Below are 21943 nucleotides of genomic sequence, written 5' to 3' on the forward strand. Positions count from 1 at the left end.
GCTTATGAAGAGAAAAGGGATATCTTTTATGGATATAATTAATGATTTAATAGAAAAATGTATTATTATCTCTGAACAGTTTAATATGTATATCAAAGTAAAATCTGTTATGAGAATTTTTGTTAGCCTCTGATAGAGGTTCTTCTTTTAAGTAATAAATTGATAGGGAATTAAACATAAAACAATGAGCTATAAAGTATTAAGCAGAGAGTTTTGATTTAACCTCAAGATGACCTGGCCTTGTTTGTTCAGATGATGGTTCTAAAAATGTGCAGAGAATATTCCCTTTTGATACAATTATTTGCTGCAAGCCTTGACCTCACTGACTGTCAGGGAGCAGGTCTGAATTGGCCCTTTCTCTGATATCGTGACATTGCTTCTGTTGCCTCGATTGTGACCTCTGATTGCAAGATACCCTTGAGAATTCTATATAACAAGCGTGACTCCTGATTCTTAGCCAGGTCTGCTTGCTTAGGTTTTGTCAGACTCTGCCTGTAGTCTGGGCTACAAATGCTAAAACATCACGTAGGCTGTCAAGGTATTATATGACTTTTATACACCATTCAGATCTCTTTGAAACATTTTTTTAATTGCAATTTGCAAATACTAATATTTGTAAAACTTACTTGACATATATTACACAAGCAAAGTGTTTGTTTTTTAGCGGTCATTCAACTCAAATGAAGGATGTGATCTTTTTTTTATATTTGTGTAAGCATCAAATAGTTCCGTAGGCCCTGTTTAGTGATATAGTATGTCTTATAATATGTTGTACAAGTCACTTAACAAGAGCTTACTCTTATTTCCCTCTTCAAAGTGCTTCTCGTTTCCAAGTCTCTCTGCCAGTATGATATATTCTTATTTGTTTCATGCATACTGGCAGCTCTTGTCATCTTCATTGTACAATTAACCATGTGCTAGTGAGCAAAGTGAGGTTATCTAAGGTCTGACTCTAGATGAAAACCATAGAACTGGCTTAGAGTCTGGGAGAAGGTAAGTAGTATTATAAATGTTAAGTTTGTTAGAGTTCACATATCTTGAAATTAATTATTTTTTATTATATTATATTATATTCTTTTCCCTATTTTATTAACCATAACAGCTAGAAACTTGAGGGAGAGGAGAACCTCTTCAGAGAATAGGTTTGTTTGGGGGGGACTTTGAAGCCATCCAGGCATGACTCTGCATTAATTGCCTCTACTGCAGCTGCTGAACCGAAGTGGGGAAGCTGCTTGCTTCCAAGGTTTGAAAGGATGTTTTGAGGACTGTGATACACCCACTAGTAATAAATTTGTATGTTTTTCATTAACATTTTGTATCATCTGACTGCATAGATACATTCGTCTCTGTGAGAGTATTTTAAATATGCTGTTTCAAATCAATTTATTTTTCTTTCAGATCAGAAGAGTAAAAGAAATTCTGCTATAACACACAAGAATGTTAAACATGCACTTACTTTCAGTTATTAGAGAGCATTTATCTAAATGCAGCTACCATATATTGTAAATATTTCTAATTAATGTCGGACTTGTTCATTTTTTGAGCTGTTATAAAACCATCATTGTTTTTGTCCATACTAATTTGCAGTTATTTGTTTTGCAAGAATCTAATAGCTTCTATATAATAAGGATTTATTTTGTATGAATCTCTTCGTGATTTCTCTCTCTCTCTCTCTCTTGAGGCTTATTTCAGCTCTTCCTGGGAAAAGTCATGGATTTTGGCTTCTCTCAAACAAATCCTAAAGCAGGCATGTGGTATTTCCAGATTTGTCCATTAAATGCCATCAGCTCTGCTTTATTTCAGAGGTTATTATAGAATCATTTTATTTGGCTTGTTGTGATGGAGATTGTCTTATCGTTATTTTGAGAACTTTTCATCTGAAATGACAGCATTTTATTATTATAGTTGTAGTCTTTACATTTTGCAAAGATTTTAATATTATTGAACATTCCCTGTGTTGGGATAAGGACTGTGTGTTGCATGCTCAGTGGTAAAGATGGGAACTGACCGTGAATAATTGGCATGGAGGTTGCTAACGAACAATCAGGAACAAACCAAAGTAAAGCAGTTCATGCTTCTACATGTATCTCAGCTGCGGAAGTTTTGAATATTGTTAGAGATGAAAAACAAAACAAAGAAAGAGACTAAAGAGAGAGGAGAAAAGCATTATCTGAAGTTCAAATCGGCATTCTAACACTTGGAGTTAAACTGGTTCCCTAAGAAATATCTTAATTAAACACAATCTCCCCATTATTTGTGTCCCAGTTAAGTGAATTTGGATGTGTTCACCAAATTTTAATAGTTGCCCAAATAATAAGATCTCAACAATCATGAGAATCCATATACATCTCCAACAAGAATAAAATACACATGATTTTATAAGCTTAGGTGAGAACTCAGGGAATTAAGCGGTGCGGTGTTAGACATAGGTCTTCTGTCACTGGTTTGAAATTAACCTATATTAAGTAGGCACTATGCTTGTATAATTGTTTCTGAAAAGAACAGTGTGAGTTCTATGTGTAAACAAGTCAGCAAACTTTTTTCCAAGCAGTTGAGTCTTTGAATTCCTTAATGTAAAAATATAAACTTACATTAGGGCTAGAAGAATAAATGTTCAAATAACTCAGTGCCTTTTTCCATTCTTTTCCTTATGTGTGGAATGTCCTCCCTGAAATTAATCATAATACCTTGTCCTTTAAAATCCCTTCTCAAGAACCACTTTTGACATGATGTGTGCAAGTCAGCCAACAAATTATGATCTGAAGGGAAGATGGGGAAAGTTAGCATTTATATCTATTTATAATTATGCACACATTTCAAATATATATTTTAAATATCTTGTTTTTTATCATGCTCCTCTCCACATACCATGTTACTTGTTTCCTTAGATTTAGGCTTTAAGAAAAGAGACCATGCCTTTCTATGTGTGAATCTGAAATGAAAATCAATATGCCTATTGAAATCAATATGTTTCACTCTATTTACTTCAGCTGAACATTTGCTAACGCATTAATTAAAGTATAATGCATAGCACAATGGGCTGCCTAATCCTCAGTGATACCTCTGGTTACTACTGTAATATAAATATTAAACAATAACCCTTACATAATTTTTCATATACTGTGTGTGGGGGGGGGGGGGGAGAGACGGCATTTGTATGAGAAAATACATAATGTTATGGTGTGAATATGACTTATTGCCATTTGTTTTTGAATTGCATTTCTCACACTGATGAAGCCATGACTAGATTCCACAATACTGCTATCTAGTCAAAGAATACATATTTCATCACGACACAACAATCATGACTAACCCCATGATGATACTATTTGTCATCAGTAACTGAAATAACAACACAAGGTAAAATCCTTCCAAAGTGAACTACAGATGTGTATGTATTGATTAGCATAATATGCAATCATAATTTTAGCATACATTGATAAAGTAGATATTTTCTTTTCTAAACTTCCCTTATCGTATTATTCTAAAGAAACTGCAATTATAAGCACATATGTCAATTGGCAAATGTTGTTATATTTTAATTAGAATATCCTTTAAAAAGCAATGTTTAGATGTTAAAAGCAAGATAAATGTATATTAATACTGTAAAATAGTTTTTTTACATAATATAGGGTTTGGTGAAAAATATGCATTTCCTTTGTACTGCATAAGTAGCATTATTCAAATATTCATCTGGTGTAAATCAGTGTGGCTCCACTGAAGTCATTTTATACTGTCCTACCTAATCACTTCCTTTCTTTTAAATACTTAGGTTGATGAAAGTTTAAGTACAATGAGTAATCTCAACTTTTAAAAAATGTTTGGTGTTTTTAATATCCCAGGATTTTCCCCCCTTCACCAGTCATGCCCCACCAAAGACGCAGATTGTTACAATGATTGCTAAGCTGGACAAAGTTTCCCAGTCTGCTTTCTGCACTGAATTTTAGAGAGGTGGTAGGTGGGAATACACTCTTTTGCTTTGCCAAAATAGCTTCTCAGCCTCTATTAGGTAGAAGACTTCTTACAGCAGGCAAACTTCAGCAAGTGTTCTGCTTGCACCTGTCACCTTGCAACTTTCATGATCAGATCCAAATCATATTCAGATAAGGAAAAAATAACAGGCATACTGAGTATATCTGTGTATAGACCAAAGAATAATCCTAAAACCAAAGATTCCTGGTCTGCTTTAGAGGATAAGTTTGAATTAAGATATGCAACTTCAGCTATGTTAATTGTATACCTTAAGTCAAGGTATTGTATATCTTAAGTCAAATGTTGGCACCATCGCCCCTGTGGGAAGTTGAAGGAAGCACACTGTCCCTTTGACTTCCCTTACTCTCCATAGAAGCAGGACTATTAGCATTGATGGGAGCGACCCTTTCAGTTTGAATTAGAGTGTCTTCACTAGACCTGCTAATTTGAACCCCAGAAGATCAACTGTGGCTGCTTCAATCTTACCTGTAGTGTAGACATGGTCAGAGAGAAATTCCTGCCCAACCTCTTTTTGGTACTCCAGCCTTATACTCAAAATCTAGGGGCAGTAGAATGGATTTATCTATGCTGCTTTTCTGAAATTACTTACAGAAGAGTGGCCATACCGCTTCAGACCAAAGGTCCATCTAGTCCAGTATCCTGTCCTCTGACAGCGGCCAATGCCACGTGCCTCAGAGGGAATGAACAGAACAGGTAATCATCAAGTTATCCCTCCCCTGCCACCCAGTCCCAGCTTCTGATAAACAATCATGGCTAATAATCATTGATGGGCCTACCCTCCACAAATTTTTCTAGTACTTTTTTGAGCCCTGTTAAAGTTGTGGTCTTCACAACATCCTCCGGCAAGGAGTTCCAAAAGTTGACTGTGTGTTGTATGAAGAAATACTTCAATTTTTTTGTTTTTAACCTTTTACCTATTAAACCTTCCATTCAATGACAATGCCACTTGTCATAAGACTTTGCTTCGAAGTAGAGACACTTTTCCATTTATATTTCAAACTAGTTTATGGTGCCTCCAGCCTTATTTTGCCACCTTGCATCTTAGATTACTTACTTTCACTGTTTGTTGGCTTCTGCTTGTTTCCCCTGAAAGAAGCTGTTGACCTTGTACTGTCTGCTAGAGTGCCTAACAAATTTCTGAGATATGAATATAGACTTAGCAAGTTTATAGACCCTTCTTTTGAATCACTTTGGCTGTGTCTAGACTACATGCCTCTGTCGTCAGAGGCATGTAGATTAGACACATAGGCAAAGTCAAATGAAGCCGCGATTTAAATGATCGTGGCTTCATTTAAATTTACATGGCTGCCACGCTGAGCCGACAAACAGCTGATCAGCTGTTTGTCGGCTCAGCGCGGCAGCCATGTAAATTTAAATGAAGCCGCGATCATTTAAATCGCGGCTTCATTTGACTTTGCCAAAACAACAAATCTACATGGCTCCGTCGACGGAGCCATGTAATTTAGACGTACCCTTTGTGAACATTCTTTACACTTTCTGTAGCAAAAAACAGCCACCTCTGGTCAGACCTTGTTAAGTATGTGGATGATCTCCAAGCATTGACATCTCATCCCTCTCACAGATCTTTATAAAAATAAGATAATGTGTTTCAACCTTTGAAACAGTCTATCTGTCAACCACTTCTTTTTAATCTAGTGTGTCCGTCCCCCCCGCCCTCCCCTCCCACCACCACCACCATGATGCTCGTATGGCAAATTTGCTCTGTAAGGTGAATGTAACACAAGTACAGTAGACTTCCGATAATCTGGAACCTATGGGACCTAGGTGGTGCCGGATTATCAGATATGCCAGACTATCAGGAGGTACTATAAGCTGGTTATATATATACTGTATACATTATATACTGTATATAAAGTGTTCTTAACCCTTTTTATTGTACATACTGTGTACAGTATACTGTAATATTTTAGTTTTTTAAGCCTTTTTTACCCTTTTTGCTCAGTTCAGCTGCTGCCACTGTTAACTTGTGACTCATTTTTTGCTGAAGCTCACTTACTAGGCTCTTGCCATTTTGATGCCGGACTATCAGGAGTGCTGGACTATTGGATGCTGGACTATTGGAGTTTTACTGTACTCTGTTGTTAGCTGGATAGAACCAAATATTTTTTTAAAATCCTGCAGATGTCTTGTTGTTTTTGACAGTTCCCTTGAGATTGTGCAAATTGATCATCCTCTCCATGCAGATCTATTAAGTACTCTCTGGAGTTCAACTATCAGTTGGCCATAAAGCCAACTCTGATGGAGTTAGGGCAACTTCTATAGACTCCCAGTGTCCATCTCTAAGATTCACAGAGAGGCTTTGAGAAATTAGATGCATATTTTATCCAGAATTATTTTTCATGTTGAGACTAAATCAGATACATGATTGGAAATAGTTATCTCTTCTTTTCACTACATCTATTATTGAAAATAAATACATTCTACTCTACTTGTTGATTTTTATCCCAGTTTCATTGTCAAAGAACAAGAGTGGTCCCCAACTTACACGTTAGTATTAGTCCTAGTAAACATTGCTAGAATCTCAAAACAATGACCGGGTCATATTTTCTTAACTGTTTCTAGATCATAAAAATCACAGTCTTCTCAGAAGAAAAACAATTTCCAGATAATTTTAATACAATTCAAATAATAGATTGTAAAATGGGGTTACTTTTGCTACCCTGAGAAAACTGAGTTGTCGTCTTTAGCTAGAATATATAATGGTAATGTTGGTGAGAGCAACAGATATGATATTGAATGGAAGGCGGCAGGTCAGGAGTGGATAGATTTTCAATTTTCAAAGTAGTTGAAGCCATGTGAGTGGAAGAGGTCATCCTGGGTATAGGGAAGGGCAACTTAGGCAGCTGCCACAAAAACTGAAATACTGAAGGGGGAGTATGGCCTCACAAGCAAAACGAAGATTGATTTATCAAGATACTGGACTCTGGCCTTATTTGAGTCATTTTTTTTTGGAGGATCAGGGAGACCAGAGCATGCTTGTATTGTGAAAGGAGAGAGATGGGGTATGAGTTGGGGTCAAGAGAGGTCAGGTTGTGAAAAGGTTGGGATCACTAGGGCAGGTGGAGGAATTAGAGGAGAGCAGAAGAGGGAGATTGTGGTAGGTCTTATTGATCTTGTCTTTTGAAATCTGAACGATCTTGTGTAGAGGAGATAGAGAGGTTTAGATGAGAATCAGTGGTTGTAGTCATCATTTTACTAGCTTCTGGCTATGTATGCCTCAGCTATTTTCTGCAGGACTCTTGCTGTTGTGGCTGAATCAAAAAATCTGTATACACAGTGCTCCTTGTAAGTACATTTGCAAGCTTTTGGATGCTTGTTTGTTTAAAGTTCATTTTCATGGCCAGACATCTCATTCCCTTGAGAAATTTTCATTTCATGGATCTTTCATTCACCTTTGGAAGTTAATTGGGCTCACTGAGGAACTCCTGCACCCTCTAAGTACATACACAAAGCAGCTAACCTGTGCTGCCACTCACCACTGCCTGTGCTACTGCAGTTAATTACTACTTTTAGCACACTAGAAATCACCCCCTAGCTCCAAACATAGATGTAATCTAAAAGTCCCCACTTCGCACACTGCATACTTTCTGGTTGCCCATTCCCCTTTAGGGGAGCCACTAAAATTGAGCCTTTGCATTCGCCAGCTCAGCAGAATAAAATTACAGATTAAATTTTTTAAAAATCTAAAATAATCTTCTCAACCATGTTAACCTGGCTCTTAACCTAGCTCAGTTTTGGTAGTTTCCTAGGCTGTGTCTACACTGGCATGAATTTCCGGAAATGCTTAAAACAGAATAGTTTTCGTTATATGTATTTCCGGAAAAAGAGCGTCTACATTGGCAGGCTGCTTTTCCGGAAAAGCCTTTTTTCCGGAAAAGCATCTGTGGCCAATGTAGACGCGCTTTTCCGGAAAAGAGCCCCGATCGTCATTTTCGCGATCAGGGCTTTTTTCCGGAAAAGACTACTGTATTTTCCGGCGTCTAAGACGACTTTTGATGTTAAAAAACATCCCCCCAAAATCAGGGGTCGTCTTATACGCTGGGTATGCGGCTTTGCAAAGCCTCGGGGGAAGCCGGCGGTGGGGCATCCCAGGCGCGCCTGAGCTGCCCCGCCACCGGAGCCCCTCCACGGCTTTGCAAAGCCTCGGGGCAAAGTCTCAGAGGCGCGGGACCCCGCCGCTGCTGCGGCTTTGCTCCCGGTGCCTCTGGTCTGCTGGGGACCGTCTCCAGCAGACCAGGGACACCGGGAGCAAAGGAGGCGGAGGGGCGCTGGGGTATAAGACGAAACCCTATCTTTTAACTAAAAAATTAGGGGGTCGTCTTATACGCCCAGTCGCCTTATACGCCAGAAAATACAGTGTTCCGGAATAAGGACTTATGCCCGAGCGGAAGCAGCGTAGCTTTTCCGGAATAGCGGCTGATTTGTACAGTAGAGCATCGTTGCTTTTCCGGAAATTCAAGGGCCAGTGTAGACAGCTCGCAGCTTATTCCGGAAAAGCGTCTGATTTTTCCGGAACAAGTGGCCCAGTGTAGACACAGCCCTAGTGTTTTGGTTATGCCTCAGATATTACTTTCTATTTTAATAACACCAGAGAGACAACTGGCATAAAACTACAGGCCTGAAATATCTCTCTGTCTTTCACTCTCACTCTCACTCTCACTCTCTCTCACACACACACACACACACACACACACACACACACACACACACACACACACACACACACACACACCAGAAACAATCCTGTAGACATGCATGTGAGTTGGTCCCTCCGTTTGCATTCTCAATAAGTTGAGCACTTTAAAAAAAATGATCCTTTAGAGTCCAAGCTTCATGAAAAGGTTTGGATGTGCACAATTGTGAGAATTTTATCTAGCCTACAGAAATGTTATATTGATTTAAGATACAAAACCTGTCATTGTGTAATGCATAACAGATTGCAAGCATGTGTTGTGCACGCTGACTGTTAATTGACAATGCCTAAAAATCAGTATAGTATTGATGCCAGCTATAAGAGTTTTCTAATTTTCATTTCAGTACATAGATCATGTAAGTAAAGAATAACAGATTGAAAGCTTAATGCGTTTTTAATGTTTCTTAAATTAATTTGGTTTTCTTGCATTGGCTATTGGTTAGAGCACTGGAATGGGACTCTGGAGTCCTGGGTGGTTTATTCCTTGTAGTGACCTTGGCCAAGTTAGTTTATCTTCCTATGCCTTAGTTTCCCCTTCTGTAAAATGGGAACAATGATACAGACCTCCTTTTGTAGAGTGCTTTGGCATCTACTTATGAAAGGCATTAATTATTATTATTATTATTATTATTTCTATTTGAATAGTCACAATTTTCCTTTAACATGGCATTTCCAGGTTTGTCTGTGTTTTGCAAATAGATAGTCCTGATTTTCAAAGAGAATGAATGCCTGTAGCCCCTAATGATTTCAGTGGGATTTGTAAGCACTCAGTACTTTTGAAAATCATGCCACAAGATGTCAGAAAGCTGTCAAGTAAAGAAAATTGTATTATCATTGATATATCAGATCCCTCTACTACATAATATTTAGCAGGGGTGGTTCACAAATGGAACAACAGTGATTAGACAAAAATAATGTATTAATAACTAATAAGTATTAAATAGGTACAAAGATTTTTAACCTAAAGAAAAATATTCATGACGCAGTTTGTCCAGACTGTCTGCATGCTGCTTCAGCAGGATGAGGACCAGCCTGGACTGCAGGCCCTGATCACCCATGACCTGGTGCTGCTGCTGCGCATGCCTCTCAATCCCCTGGACTTTGCAGAATATCACTTCTGGTGGTGGGAGACCAGTTTGGATTGGTGAAACCTCATTGTCCTGCAGTGATGGGACAACTAGCAGTGGCTGCAGAACTTCCGTAGGTGGAAGACAGCCTTCCTTGAGCTCTGCAAGTGGCTCGCCCCTGCCCTCAGGTGAAAGGACACCTGACTGAGACCTGCCATCCATGTGCAAACACATGTTGCCTCACCATGCTGGACAACTACCACTCTGTTGGGAACCAGTTTGGTGTAGGGAAATCAACAGTTGGGGCTGTGCTTCTGCAGGTAACAAAGGCCATCAACCAGGTACTGCTATGGAGGATTGTCACTATGGAGAATGTGGATACCATCATTGATTTGTTTGTTGCCATGGGCTTCTCCAACTGTGTGTGTGTGTGTGTGTGTGTGTGTGGGAAGGCATAGAAGGCATGCACATCCCCATCCTTGCCCCTGACCACCATGTCTCAGGCTACATGAACAGAAAGGGCTACTTCGGCGTGAACAGGAAGGGCCCTCATGGATCCCAAGGGATGCTTCACCGATATCAACATCAGCTGGTCAAGGAAGGTGCACGACACCTACATTTTCCAGAACTCCTGCCTCTTCCAAAAGATGCACATCGGCACTTTTTTCCCAGACTGCACCATCAAACAGGGAGATGAACATTCTCATCATGATCCTAGGCAATGCAGGCTACTTCTTGCTCCCCTAGCTCATGAAGCTCTACACAAGCAGCTTGGACCCCACCAAGAAGCAGTTCAACACCAGGCTGAGCAGGTGTTGCATGGTAGTGGAGTATATTTTAGGCCATTTAAAGGGGAGGTTCAGGAGTCTCCTCACTCACCTGGACATCAGCGAGTGCAACATCCCCTTTGTAGTGGCAGCCTGCTGAGTGCTCCACAACCTGTGTCAGAGCAGGGGAAGACTTTTCTGCTGTGAGGTGGGACAGAGGCTGAACGGCTGGCCAGGGCATTCGAGCAGCCGGACACCAGCACCATTAAGAGAGCACATCAAGAGGCTGTGCTCATAAGGGAGGTCTTGAGGGATTGTTTCATTCAAGGCCAGCTGTGAGACTCTCCCCCATGCCTGTCCACAAAGGTCCTTGCATTCCCTGTGTGTGCCTTTCCCGCCCCACCTCTCCCTTCCTCTGCCCTCCCTTACCACCTTCCCCCGCTCCCCTGCAGAACAAACAAAAAAGTCTTCTTTTTTTGAAACAACAGGACTGTTTAGTGGTGGGATGTACAACAGGGGAGGGAATGGGGAAAGAACCTGGGATGGGGGAGGGGGGAAAAGGGGGACAGATCTCAAATATGGGAGTGAGAGTTATGCCTGCCTCCAATTGGGTGGGAGTCTTTGGCTGCCTAAGAGATCCCACAGCCTCATGTTCTGGGGTCCCAGCAGCCTCGTGGGAGGCCAGTGGGGTGGGGGGAGGTGGCTAGTGGCCTGCTCCATGCATGAAGCCATGAGCTCCATCACCGAGGTCAGGGAGGAGCACATGGGCTCATGCTGTTATGCAGCTTGTGCTAGCAGAGACATTCCTCTGCTCCTAGTCAGCCTGGCACTTCTCCCACTTGGTGGCCTACTCCTGTCACTCCTCCTCGAGTCCTTGGATGAGGAACTGCAGGCAGGCCATCTGCTCCTGCATAAGGTCCTTAAAGGTTCTATTCTGCCTTTGGATCCCATGGATTCATGCATTTGGCATGGGAGGTGGGAGACATGCTAAACTCACACCTGGCCTAGCTGTGAAGAAAAGTGACAAGGGCAGTTATCCCAGGAGACACTGTGTATGAAGCTGAGCCGTAATCTCAGAGCCAACATCAAAGATCTCAGTTCAGACCATGATGATGTGCTTCGAGCAAGACCAAATGGGGACACAGATGTCCCAGAGGAGCATTGCTACACCCACAGCCTGCGGACAAGCAGGCATGGGAAGGTGCTGGCCGGGTCAGGAGTCAGGGGCACGAGGGGTAACAGGGTGGCTCAGCTTCCTTCTGTGTCCTGCACACATCAGGTCCAGTGCTGGTGGCATCCCACAGAGAAAGAACCTCTGTCCCTGCCTGCTGGGGGGGTGTTGAGGGAGGTGCTGGGCTGTGTGTAGCACTGCTGTGTGGTTCCATGATCCCAGACTCCTTAATGATGGTTTGAGGTAGGAAGATGTTCTACCATGGAGGCCACAGAGTAAGGCAAGCCTCTCCAGGAACCTTCTGAGAAGGACTGAGGTGTTCCTGTGTGAGAGCGTCACAGAGCTGAGTGGTCCAGATTAGCACTCCACCTGCACAGGCTGTTGTGAAACCCCACAAGCCAAGTTGGCTGAGCGAGGAGGGCACAGCCCCTCACAGCCCATCGCCTGCCCCCACATGTGGATAGGAAACACAGAACTCACCTGAAGTACCTGCCTCCAGGTCCTTCAAAGCCTAGGAGATATTTTGGGAGGGAGGGACTGGCTCCAGGGCGAGGAGCAGGTCCTGGCTGGAAGGCATGGTCATCTGGATGGCCGCCTCCTCTTCTTCCTCCTCCTTCTCGTCTTCAGCCCCACCCTCCTGGAGGCCGAGGCTGGGTGTGTCATGGCCAGAGCTCCTTGATCTTCATCTGGACCTGATCAAGTGTCCGGTTGTGGCCTTTGTCGGACAGTCTGGCAGCAATCCAGCCATACACCTTCACATTCCTTTTCCTGATGCAGAGATCCTGCAGATTGGTCTCCTCCCCCAGACTTCTATTAGGTCCAAGATCTCTGCACCAGTCCAGGTCAGAGCTCTCCTGCATCCCTGGCCATTGACAGTTGAGGGAGCAGCAGGAGTGCTGGCAGCTGTGGGAGGCTCTGAGGGAGTGTTGGAGTTAGCCCTGGTTCCCTTGCTTGCTGCTATGTCGCACAGGGCTTTCACAGCTCACCACGTGGGACAAGCCCTTTTCCTGGTGCCTGGAGTTTTAAGCTCTTCAGGAGAAGCGGAGCAGTGGAGATGCCGCATATGGCCAGAGCAGTCAGAACTGCATCTGAGAGAGGCCTCTGGATGCCAATTATTTGAAATTAGCAGCACTAGAGTATCCACACTAACGCTATTTCGAAATAAGCATTATTCCCTTAGGAAAGCAGGAGGACAGGTTTAGAAATAACCAACCCATTCTTTTGAAATAATGGGCTTGGTAGAGTGGATGCTCCTCTTATTAATTCGACCTAAGGGGGGTTATTTTGAAATAACTCCCTAGTGTAGACCAGGACAGAGAAAACAAAAACGGTATTAAATGTAATATGGAAAGTGGCCACTGTGTTAAATAGCAGATGTGTTTTAAAATCAGTTTATACATTTGTCAGTTTAATGTACTTCCATTTATCTTGATCACTTCCTTTTTTAAGCAACTGGATGTCAGAATGTTTTGCATTGCTATGAATAAAACAATTGGCAGTGTTCCCTAGACATAACACAGTCAGAAATCCAAACCATACATGTAGCAAATTATTAACAATAATTTGGAAAACATAACTTTCCAGTTAAAGTATAGTATGTAATTTTTATTATAGCTTATTGTATATGTGTTTTCCTCCCTCTCTCCCTCCCTCACTCTGTTTTTCTCAACACTAAGAAGTAAGTTTCAACTGTTGTTCCAACTCTTTATCTAGACTTCCCCCAGAAAAAAAATCTTTGCTAATACAGAATTAAGATAGAATCATAGAATACTAAGACTGGAAGGGACCTCGAGAGGTCATCGAGTCCAGTCTCCTGCCCTCATGGCAGGACCAAATACTGTCTAGAGCATCCCTGATAGACATTTATCTAACCTACTCTTAAATATCTCCAGAGATGGGGATTCCACAACCTCCCTGGGCAATTTATTCCAGTGTTTGACCACCCTGACAGTTAGGAAAAAGTTCCTAATGTCCAACCTAAACCTTCCTTGCTGCAGTTTAAGCCCATTGCTTCTTGTTCTATCCTCAGAGGCCAAGATGAACAAGTTTTCTCCCTCCTCCTTATGACACCCTTTTAGATACCTGAAAACTGCTATCATGTCCCCCCCCCCTCAATCTTCTCTTTTCTAAACTAAACAAACCCAATTCCTTCAGCCTTCCCTCATAGGTCATGTTCTCTAGACTTTTAATCATGCTTGTTGCTCTTCTCTGGACCCTCTCCAATTTTTCCACATCTTTCTTGAAATGTGGAGAAATCAATTATCTTAATATGAAATGACTATTTGGAGGCAGCTGAAGCTGGAGATTTGGGACCACTGTCAGTTAAGGATCTGTTGATTTCTTCTTGTGTGACTTAGGGCAAGTCACGTTTGCTTTGGCTATCAATTTAGAAAATGAGAATAATATTTTCCTATCTTATGGGGGCAAAGTGAATATACATTCATTAATATTTGTGAGGTGCATAGATGCTGCACTTTGCAAATCTTTAAGTTCCTAGATAAATCTTTATTTCTCAAGTGCTGCAGAAAGCTGTTCTGCAATTTTCCCCTTCTGGATACTTTTCTTCAAAGGGTCAAAATTTTATCCTAAAAAAATTGCATATAAAAATAGTTGGAGTGTTTTAGACTTTTTGCAGGTAAAATGGATAACTGCTGGTTTGTTGACTTCCTTGAGAATATCTCTGATATTTGCAGAATTTGATGATTACTCATTCACTCTCTGTTGTTATCAAAAAACAATGAAACATGAGGATCTCTTTTTCATTTCCAGATAAGGAAGAAGAATTTGTCCACTTGGATACTACTTCCACTGAGAGATTACAAAGGAGCAAAGAAATTACATACCAATGGCTTCACAACCAAGTCGGAGATTATGAAGCAACCAATTTGAGAAATGTTAAATGGTGAGATCATTGGCCTTAGAATTAGATTTCTGTATACTAAATACTGATTGAAAAGTGAAATTTAGGTTAGTTGCCCTAAAACAAATATGGCTTTCTAGCCACAGGTCAGCACACAACATTGTCAGGTCCTGAACAGGCTCCCACTAAACATAATTTGATAATTCTGTGAATCCCTGTTTTACAACTGATAGTGAATTTGTATGCTATGCAGTATCTAGACAACATACAATATACAGGCAATATCTAATGGCAAAATACATAAGTAACTTTGTAGCAGAAACATGAGAAACTATATTCTATGAAAAATATAGGGCAAATAGATGTTCTCCATCTGGATGTAATTCTATTGTTATATCATTCATTTAAATTATTTTAGTGTAATAACTAATTAGATATAATGTACATATATTGTTAGGTTAAGGACCTAAATAAAACTTTACAAATGGATTTTTTTTAAAATTTTATCTTTGAAACACTGAGAGAGCAAGTTAAGAAAATACCACTTTGAAAAGTGTGTAAGAGTTGGTAAAACATTCTGTTATGCATTAACTTTGTTTTGGTTACTAACTAAAAGAAATGCGAATATAAATTTATTAAAATAATTTTGTTCCTTTAATGAAGGTGACAGTGTAAACATAGCACATTTAACATGTCTTATTCATAAAGTCAATATCCAATAAATATTTGACCATTGAAATAACTGGGAGCTGCAGATGAGCATCACTTTTAAAAAATCAGGCTAGTTGTCAAAGTATAATAAATATTTGTATGCTCATTAAAATATTTTTTAAAGTGAAAATAGAATTAATTTCCAAAGACGGAAACTACTAATATATTTTTGCACGAGAAAAAATTAACTTTTTTTACATGGTTAAATTGTATATATTAGATGAGTAAATAGTGGGACAGTTTTTAAACTCTCATATGTTATATAATAAATAATATACTTTAATAGTGAGGCTCATGCACTCCAGGTGTTTAAGGTGATTTTTCACTGCTTTTTATTTTAATTAATATACTTTACCAAGGAAAACAAGTTAATTTTAACAGTAAGAAAATATGACAACTTATAAGAGGAAAAGTTTTAAAATGTTAAGTTGCCTATGCAAATGTCTGTAGCAGAAATAATTTTTATAGAGAGGGTGCTGAGAGCTGTTGATCTAAAGTGTGAACACTATAGGGCTATGTCTATACTGCGCCTATTTTGCGCAATAAATATGCAAATGAGGCTAAGCGTGGAATATCACTGAGCCTCATTTGCATAAGTAATGAGCGCCCGCTTTTTGCGCAAGAGGCTTTTGTGCAAAAAGAAGCCTGTCTACACGGCTCCTTTTTGTGCAAAAAACCCCTCTTGCGCAAAAGCTATTCTTCCACATTTTTTTCCAGCAGAACGGCTCCTGTGCAAGAGAGGGTTTTTGCGCAAAAAGGAGCCGTGTAGACGGCTTCTTTTTGCACAAAAGCCTCTTGAGCAAAAAGTGGGTGCTCATTACTTATGCAAATGAGGCTTGGCGCTATTCCATGCTTAGCCTCATTTGCATATTTCTTGTGCAAAACAGGCACAGTATAGACATAGCCTATATGATGGAAAGCCATTCGAGCCACTGTGTGTAGCAGCACCCATATTACCAACATCTATAGCTTGTAGTACATTAATATTTGTACTAGAGAGGCAAGATGAGCGAGGAAATGTCTTTTATTGGACCAACTTCTGTTGGTGAGAGAGACAAGCTTTTTAACTTAAACAGAGCTCAATTTTAGGCCTCTGTCAAATATGTTTCAGTGTCACATCCTAGGACCAATGCAGCTACAACACTGCTACTATTTGAACTAAAATTTATTAAGATGATTTAGATTTTTTTTTGTCTAATCCTGCTGCTAGTGAAGTTAGTGGCAAAACTCCCAGTGACTTGAATTGGAACACAATGTGTAAACAGCTGATAGATTTATCTAATTGGAAACATTGCTACAGAAGGTAAATATAACAACTGATATGATAAGATCTGATAATTGTGATCTTGAACCAAATCCCACTTGCGTCAAAGGAAGTTTTTTCACTTTCTTCAGAGGATTTTGGATCAGAGTCTATGGTTGGAATTTATACTCATTTTGTAACCTGGTATATTTGTTGTTTTCAGTCATTGACCAATTTGTATTTTGAAAACTGCATCTAAGGTTATCTTGAAATAATTGTTCACCACATTTGAGCTACTCAGATGCTTACTAATTAATATACCTTGATATACTATAAAATATTTGTTCATATTTAACAGAAAATGTTGCTTTCTCTATTGAGCAATAGTATTTCTAGGAAGGCATCTTATCAAAATCAGCATACTTAAGGTATTACTGAAGTATTTGAAGTACTTTTTTATCACTACACAGCAATCGCTTCTTGCCTGACTTAGACCCAGACATACTAAATGGTGGACGAGTTCAGCTTGTGGTAAGATGTTTTTTTCACTGTAAAACTGTATAGAATCACAACCTAAACCTTCGTAGCTGATATTTCCAAGTGGATGTGCAGTATTAAAAACAAGCATAATCTCTTTTTGCTTAAATATAATCTTTTTAGTTACACTCCGACCATGCCATCAGATCCACATGCTAGATTCTTGGCAAATTGGAGGTCATTGGGGTTGCACATGGGCACAAAAATGCACCAGCACAGAAGCATAATTTCTTATATAAATTGATATTATCTTTGGTTTAAAATTTAAAATTACATTGAATTCATTTTCAAACGTCCAAATACAGCTTTTTAAAAAATTCCTTTAGGCTGCACTTCAGGAAAACATTCATTTTCAGAAAAAGCACTAACTCAAATGCTTAGCTGTTTTGCTGAATTAAGGCCTATATGTGAACCAGTTTAAATGTGCATAAACCATATAAAGAAGTCATAAATGTAAACTACTCCAAAGTGTCCAGAGTATCACTTACTAAAAGGTAGTAAGTGGAGGTAGTAAGTGGTATTTGGACATTAATACATTGTCATGATCAGGGCTAGACAAACCCCAGTGAGAGCCACTCGCCAGCCCTGCACTGCGCATGCGCAAAGCGCCGGTGAATGGGGCTTGCAGCGCAACCGACTGAAATCACTCACCACGGGCAAGTAGATTCAGCGATTTGTTGAGCCCTGGTCATGATTATCGATAAAATTATATTTATTCCTAAAATGTATATTCTATAAGCAATAAAAACCCAATTTTATTGCTTAAAATGCATTCACCTTATTTGACTCTTCTTCCTCTTCATTTGGGATTTAAAATTATATAAGTATTTTATGTAATGTGTTATTCTGGGTTTTTATTTGTTCCTTTTTAGTTTGTTTTTTTGTAAATTGATGATTCATGTCAAATATGTCTTTGAGGAAAAGGCTCAGCATCCATATAATGATTTTAAGGGCTTTAATGGTGTCTGTGTTCTGTAGCAGTACTTAAATCAAATGTGAATTAAAAGCTTAGTGCCAATCTAGCAAGTATCTTTGATGATACAGCTACATGCGGGGAAAAAATAACTAAATTTTGTTAATGCAAAACACAAGATGATATGTAGCATGCCTTGACTCAGAATTTTCAGCATGGTATTTTCACTGTTTCACTCCATTATGAAAATTGTCATTTATTCCTACCCTTTGTTTTCTATCTTTTAACCAGTTACTGATCCATGAGAGGATTTTCCCTCTTATTTCATGACAGCTTACTTTGCTTAAGAGCCCTTGGTATGAGGGACCTTGTTTATTATTTCTCTTTAGTACATGACCTGATTTTTGGATCCAGGTTAAATATAGAGTAATATAATAATAATATATAGTAAGCAGCTTTATCCACAAAAATAGCCGTACAATGCCACAGCAAAAACAGAAAAGATCTTGTGGTGTTCCTGCATGACTGGCAAAACTGTGTGATTGTCACAGTTGGTGCTACATAATTACAGAGCTGCCCTCCATAAATATTGTACAGAGGAAAATGCAATGGATAGTCATAAAAAGCAAATGGAATACTATGGATCTCCAGTATCAGGAAAGTATATGTACATAGGTAATAAATTAATGATCAGATTGTATACACAGATGATTGCAGAATATAGTTGCAAAATATGTACATTAACTTTCTGGTATTTTGATTGGTGAAATTTGGATATGTTCCTAATATGTTTATAATATAATTCAGTTAAAGGTTAAAAAATAAACCATTTAACAGATCTTCTAATAAAAAAGGAAGGTGAGATACAGGCAAAAGAGAAAACATTCCCTGAAAAAAAGCAGGACATCATAAATCAGAAAATTCTCCTTAATCTTCTTCATACCCAGAGTTGCCACCCTTCCTCCTCCACTATACTGTATACAGTATGCTGACATACTGTGTTTCTTGGTGCATAATAACATGCCCTGATTTGTAATTAATTCTTTATTCTACATACGGTGCCTGATGTGATTTTATTTTTCTGGTTTTCATTTTATGATGAGTTTACTTAACTCTAGTTGCTAAATATTCTGGTTGGACCTCGCAGGTCCAGCACCCTTGGGACTTAACTGGTCCCAAATGAGGGGATTTGCAAGATCAGGGAAGATTCTTCCCCTCCTGGACTGTTCTGCCACTGCTCCCACTGCTGCTCCAGCCCCATGGAGCTCTCTAGATGACACCAGCCCAACTGCTGCTGGGGCAGAGTGCCATGGCTAGAGCTCTGCAACCAGGGCAGAGCTCTGCAGTTGCCTCGCTCCACGGCCAGGGCTGGAGTTGCACGGCCAGGGCTGGAGTGGGAACTCCGCAGCCAGGGACAGAGCCCACTCCACAGCCACTACTGGAGCCAGAACTCCCCACTGTGACATCTGTTCCTCCCACACACATACACTAGGTTGCTGGTGCCCCCTAACATGATCCTGCCCCACTGCCAGATCTCCCCGTTCTTGGGCTCTGTGGTCCAAGAATATCTGTGGTCTATGCCAAACTAGAGCTGTTGCCAAACCAGGGAGTCCTGGTTAAAGGAGCTACAACTTGTATTATAACTGTGAACAATAAAATTCTCCACATTTGAACATTCTGTGCATTCCAAGAATGTAGCAGGGTCTTTCCTATGACAATGTTATATGAGCCAAACGCTAACATATTTTTAGGCTTAGCTTAATTAAGTTTATTTTCATAATTTTAATGGATAATATCAATATTTATTTGTAAGCATTTTTAATTTAAGTTTTCAGAGTTAATTAATGACAGACATTGAGATTCAAAATTTTAAGGCTTTATAACTGTTAAAACACAAATTGACAATGTCATGTCAATATTCACAATCTCAACTAATTTCTCAAGCAGCATTTTGCCTACTTTGTCTCTAAATTTGGATTATCATCATTGGAAATATTTTTCTGTGTTTATGATTAAATTGACATTTATCACATTTACAAATAAAAATTTAATCCTTCTAAGTCTAGATACCCTAGCAAAACATAAAATCCTAGCCTTCTGTTTGTCCAGTGCACTGTCTGTGTCTTCAAAACAAAGTGAAGAAGTAATACTAAACCTCTGATTCAGCAACGTGCTTAAAACAGAGATGGGAAACTTTTTGGGGGTTGGGGACCACTGACCCACAAAAAAATCTGTCGGGGGCCACACACAAGTGAGAAGCCCCTGACTGAGAAGGAAAAAGACACTCGTCACATTCCCCTCGCATACCAGAGCATACAGGGGCCAAGGCTAGTAGATTTTATACGCTCCAGACATGTGGGTGGGTAGCGGGGGGCTGGAGTGCCAGCATGGGCTCCCCAATGCAGGGGATCCCTGAGACTCAGGGGCCAGATCCAGGCAAGCTGAGGGCCGCATCTGACCCCTGGGCCTGAGTTTCCCAACCTGTCTTAAAAATACATGCCTGACTTTAAACACAAGTAGTCCCATTGATTTCATGTTTAAATTAAGCATTTTAAGTTAGTCATGCAATTAAGTACTTTACTGAATCAGGGCCTAACAGATGATCACACCTTGTTTATCATCTTAACAAAGTGTTTATTACTTGGTGTGATAATTGGGTTGATAAATTTTCCATAATTGTAAACTCAGTTGTAAATAGGATATGAAAGTTCATAAGATGATATAATAGCCTACAATAATAAATGTTGATCTGAAGTAGGTCAGATTGTTTTCCATAATGAATGTTATAAACAAATGCAAGAGAACCAGGCAGAGGTTTTGTCTATATTTCTAAAATTAAAGTGCAGCCGTGGCAGTACTTTAAAGTGAAAGTGGAGCCACAGCATGAGTGCTGGGCGAAAGATCTCTCAGTGCTCTATGTAAACCACCTCCATGGGGGAGATGGCTAACAGTGCTGGGAGCCCGTTTACACTGGCGCTTTATAGAACTGTAACATGCTGCACTCGGGATGTTTTTTCACACCTCTGACCCAGACTGTTGCAGCACAGTAAAGTAGCAGTGCAAATTAAGACAGAGAGATTAAATTAATCCTAACAAAAAAAAAGCCACTTGCTATAACCAAAGAACTGTGTTTAAATCACAAAAGATGTGGAACATTAAAATTAATGAACCAGTATTGGTGTACCTAATGTTAGGCCTAATTGGTGAACAAGATAATGAGCTGTTCCACCCACCATTCTCTTTGTGAGTCCTTGAAGAAAGGAGATTTTGGGGAGAGAGTGAAATTAAAAACAGAAGCTACTGTGCCAAACCTCACAATCCTGGCTGCCATAATCCAACCCACCTCATCCTGGTCTCCAGGAACCCTGGGCTTTTAACATCCAGATCCTTAGAGATGTACTGACCAAACTGGGCCACAAAGAGGGATCCAGATGATGGTGTCACACCTACCAATGTCAACTGAACCGCCAACACCACCTGAGATGAAACAGGACCATATTATGAAAACAGCAACAACTTTTTCTCTTCCTTACCCCCACCAAGGGTGGTTATTGCCATCTTTGATATAATCTAAGAGACTTTCAAACAAGGGTTTTTTCCTTCTAAAAGCTCTCTCTAGCTAAAGAAAAAGTGAACCTAAAACTTTGCAAATGCTTTGACTGCTTTTCCTTTTTTTCTTTTGTTTTAGTAAAAAGTTAAAAAGACTTGTAATAGTCTGTTTACCATGGTACTAAATAGACAGAGGTCTTTGTATACCAGATGCTGTACTTTGTGTAACAGTGTGTGTTGTTCAACAGGGACTGGATTATGTTAACTCCTTAGACCATGTATTCCATTTAAATAAATACAATGTATCCCCAAATAATTATGTTATTAATTATTAACTTTGCTATTAATTATCATACCGAAATATCTACATATCTTTTACATGTATAGCTAGCCTTTTATCTCAGAAGATCTTGCAAAT

General features: G+C 39.7%; 1 protein-coding gene across 4 annotated transcripts in view; it reads left to right on the plus strand.

The window, feature by feature from the left end:
* LRRIQ1 (leucine rich repeats and IQ motif containing 1) overlaps positions 1 to 21943 on the plus strand; it is a 172978-nt gene that overhangs the window by 129052 nt on the left and 21983 nt on the right. For all 4 annotated transcript variants that reach the window (XM_014568997.3, XM_075932613.1, XM_075932608.1 and 1 more), the window contains 2 exons: positions 14482 to 14614; positions 16997 to 17057. In XM_014568997.3, the coding sequence (XP_014424483.2) occupies positions 14482 to 14614; positions 16997 to 17057 (194 nt within the window). The remainder of the gene's footprint in view (positions 1 to 14481; positions 14615 to 16996; positions 17058 to 21943) is intronic.

This window comes from Pelodiscus sinensis, chromosome 1 (genome assembly GCF_049634645.1).
Source record: "Pelodiscus sinensis isolate JC-2024 chromosome 1, ASM4963464v1, whole genome shotgun sequence".
Classification (NCBI taxonomy): Eukaryota; Metazoa; Chordata; order Testudines; family Trionychidae; genus Pelodiscus; species Pelodiscus sinensis.